At 54.7% G+C, this 2325-nt stretch overlaps 1 protein-coding gene across 1 annotated transcript in view; it reads right to left on the bottom strand.

The window, feature by feature from the left end:
- Positions 1 to 473: 473 nt before the first annotated feature.
- The window catches only part of VOLCADRAFT_98890 (uncharacterized protein), a gene marked incomplete at both ends in the record, with an annotated part of 7490 nt that continues 5638 nt past the window's right edge, over positions 474 to 2325 (bottom strand). Inside the window, 3 exons of the mRNA XM_002957704.1 lie at positions 474 to 534; positions 735 to 844; positions 1045 to 1117. Of these exons, the coding sequence (XP_002957750.1) occupies positions 474 to 534; positions 735 to 844; positions 1045 to 1117 (244 nt within the window). The remainder of the gene's footprint in view (positions 535 to 734; positions 845 to 1044; positions 1118 to 2325) is intronic.

The following is a 2325-nucleotide window of genomic DNA, read 5'->3' as shown; positions in this document are numbered from 1 at the left end:
CATGCCCCCAAGTCGCATTGTGCTAGGCCATGCCCCCAAGTCGCATTGTGCTAGGCAAAACCCCAAACCGCACTGCGCCCGGCCACCCCAGGCCCCGACAGCATCCGCCCAGGTACCTCCCAGATCATTTTGCATGGGCCCATTACTGGAAGTTCAGTTGCGCAAGTCCTCGTGCTGCATTGATTCCATTTGACCGTCCAACCGAAACCGTTGGACATTATTAACGTTGACCACTCGATCGTTTACAGAACTGCTGTATTCGCCACTTATTGATATTTTTATTATTAACCGTTATACGGCCGATATGGCGTTTACTGTACGACACCATTCGTTCGGTCATTGCTCGTAGTTGGCGCTGCATGCAGCCAACAAGTTATCAAGCCAACAAGAATGGCGGCAACTGATGATGATGACCATGATTATAATGATGACGATGATGATGATGATGATGATGATCATGATGCCGATGGCCTTTACAGCAGTTGATAGTTGCGGCTATATGCCGCCGCCGCCGCCGCCGCCGCCGCTAGCCACCTGGCCAGCAGCGGCGGCACCCGGCTGGGTGCAGCTGGGTGCGGAAGAATTGCACCCAGCAGTGCACCTGAAGGAAAAGGGACAAGGCGGGGGAAGGGCGCGGGAAGTCAAAATATGGTTAGCAGTACGACACAACTAACACACACATGATTAGGTGACAGTTGCAAGCAAGGGTACCGCTGCTGGTCCCCACGACGCACACCCCATGCACCAAAACCCCAAGCCCATCCGCACCCACCTCAGCCGGGCCCATCATCAGCAACGCCCGCTCGGTGCCACTGGGGCGCACAGGTTGATGCCCCAGCCGCACCTGAAGAGGAGGTGCGTGATAAAGGGGGAAACGGCCAGAGGGGATAGGTAAGGGGGCAGCATACACGGGGGGGAGGGGGGTAAAACACCAAATGTCATTATTTTGCCCAAAAGTCACAAGGCCTCGTTGCGACACGTGCGCTGCGGCCCTGCGGCCTTTTTCCACGACCACTAGTTGAACCCAAATCACGAAGTACGCACCACACCCACACCCACGTCGCCCACCCACCCATCCACCCACCTGAGACGGGCGTTATAAAAGTACGGCCGGCCCCTGCGTGCGGGTGCCGGCAGGCCGGACGACTCGTACGCCCCGAGTCCCGGCAGCCAGTCGACCCTGCATTCGGGTCCTGGCACCAGGGAAGCTGCCGCAAACCCTGGCGATAAAGGGCCCGGGCCATGGCCACTGCTGCAGCTGCTTGCTGATCTGCCGGCTGCTGCTGCTGCTGCTGCTGCTGACTACATAATGAAAAAAGTAAAAATACGGTGACAGGAGGTGCAAAGGCCTGGGAAAACCCATAACCTCTACAACCCCGGCACCCTAATGCACGCCTTAGCTCATTAGGCTGAGGCGCATTACTAGTCTATAATAAGATATTTAAAAAAGAGTAAATAAATAAGTAAATAAATAAAGCGGAAATAGATATCATGGTTCAGCTTTATTTATTCATCTATTACTTAATAAGGTGTAGCCTCCCCTTAATTAGGTAATCCCCAAACAAATGAAAATCAATTGTGCACAACCAGGGCTGTGGGCACCACAAACGAAAACACGACAGACTGTACACGCGCGGCAACAGCCGTGACACGCGCACACTCGCTGATGCTGGTTGTTGGCTGCTGGCTGATAGCTGCATAGCGTAGCCCATTTAGGCAATATAACTGGCTGCAGCTGCTGGCCAGACGACAATAAAACCGGCCGGTCACCACCAACTGTCCACCAACTGTCCACCAACTGGATCAACATCTGCCAACCTCTTCCAACCAAACATATCTCCAACGGACAACTTCCACCATGACAACCATATTTCTCGACCCGATCCTCCATATCTTTGGACTCCCTTATTTTCTTGCTTTGAACTAGTCCTTCCGTTTGCAACGAATGTCGTGGTTTGAGCAAGGATGTCTCCCTTTTCATCTTTCTTTTGTGCATGGTAGGTTTGAAAGCAGAAGGGTGATGAGAGGAAAAAGCCGCGGTGGCAGCAATGCCAGAGATGAAGAGCCGCAGCGGCGGCAGGGGAGGGAAATGCACCGCAAGAACAGCAATTTGCGGTAGCGATGAGAGGAAAGGAAAAAGCCGCGGTGGCAGCAATGCCAGAGGAGAAGAGCCGCAGCGGCGGCAGGGGAGGGAAATGCACCGCAAAAAGGTCGCGGTGGCAGCAATGCCAGAGGTGAAGAGCCGCAGCGGCGGCCGGGGAGGGAAATGCACCGCAAAAAGGTCGCGGTGGCAGCAAGCCCAGAGGAGAAGAGCCGCAGCGGCGC

Source organism: Volvox carteri (genome assembly GCF_000143455.1).
Source record: "Volvox carteri f. nagariensis unplaced genomic scaffold VOLCAscaffold_78, whole genome shotgun sequence".
In the NCBI taxonomy this organism is placed as follows: domain Eukaryota; kingdom Viridiplantae; phylum Chlorophyta; class Chlorophyceae; order Chlamydomonadales; family Volvocaceae; genus Volvox; species Volvox carteri.
Note: the sequence above shows the minus strand (reverse complement) of the source record. Positions and strands in the feature narration are given on the sequence as shown.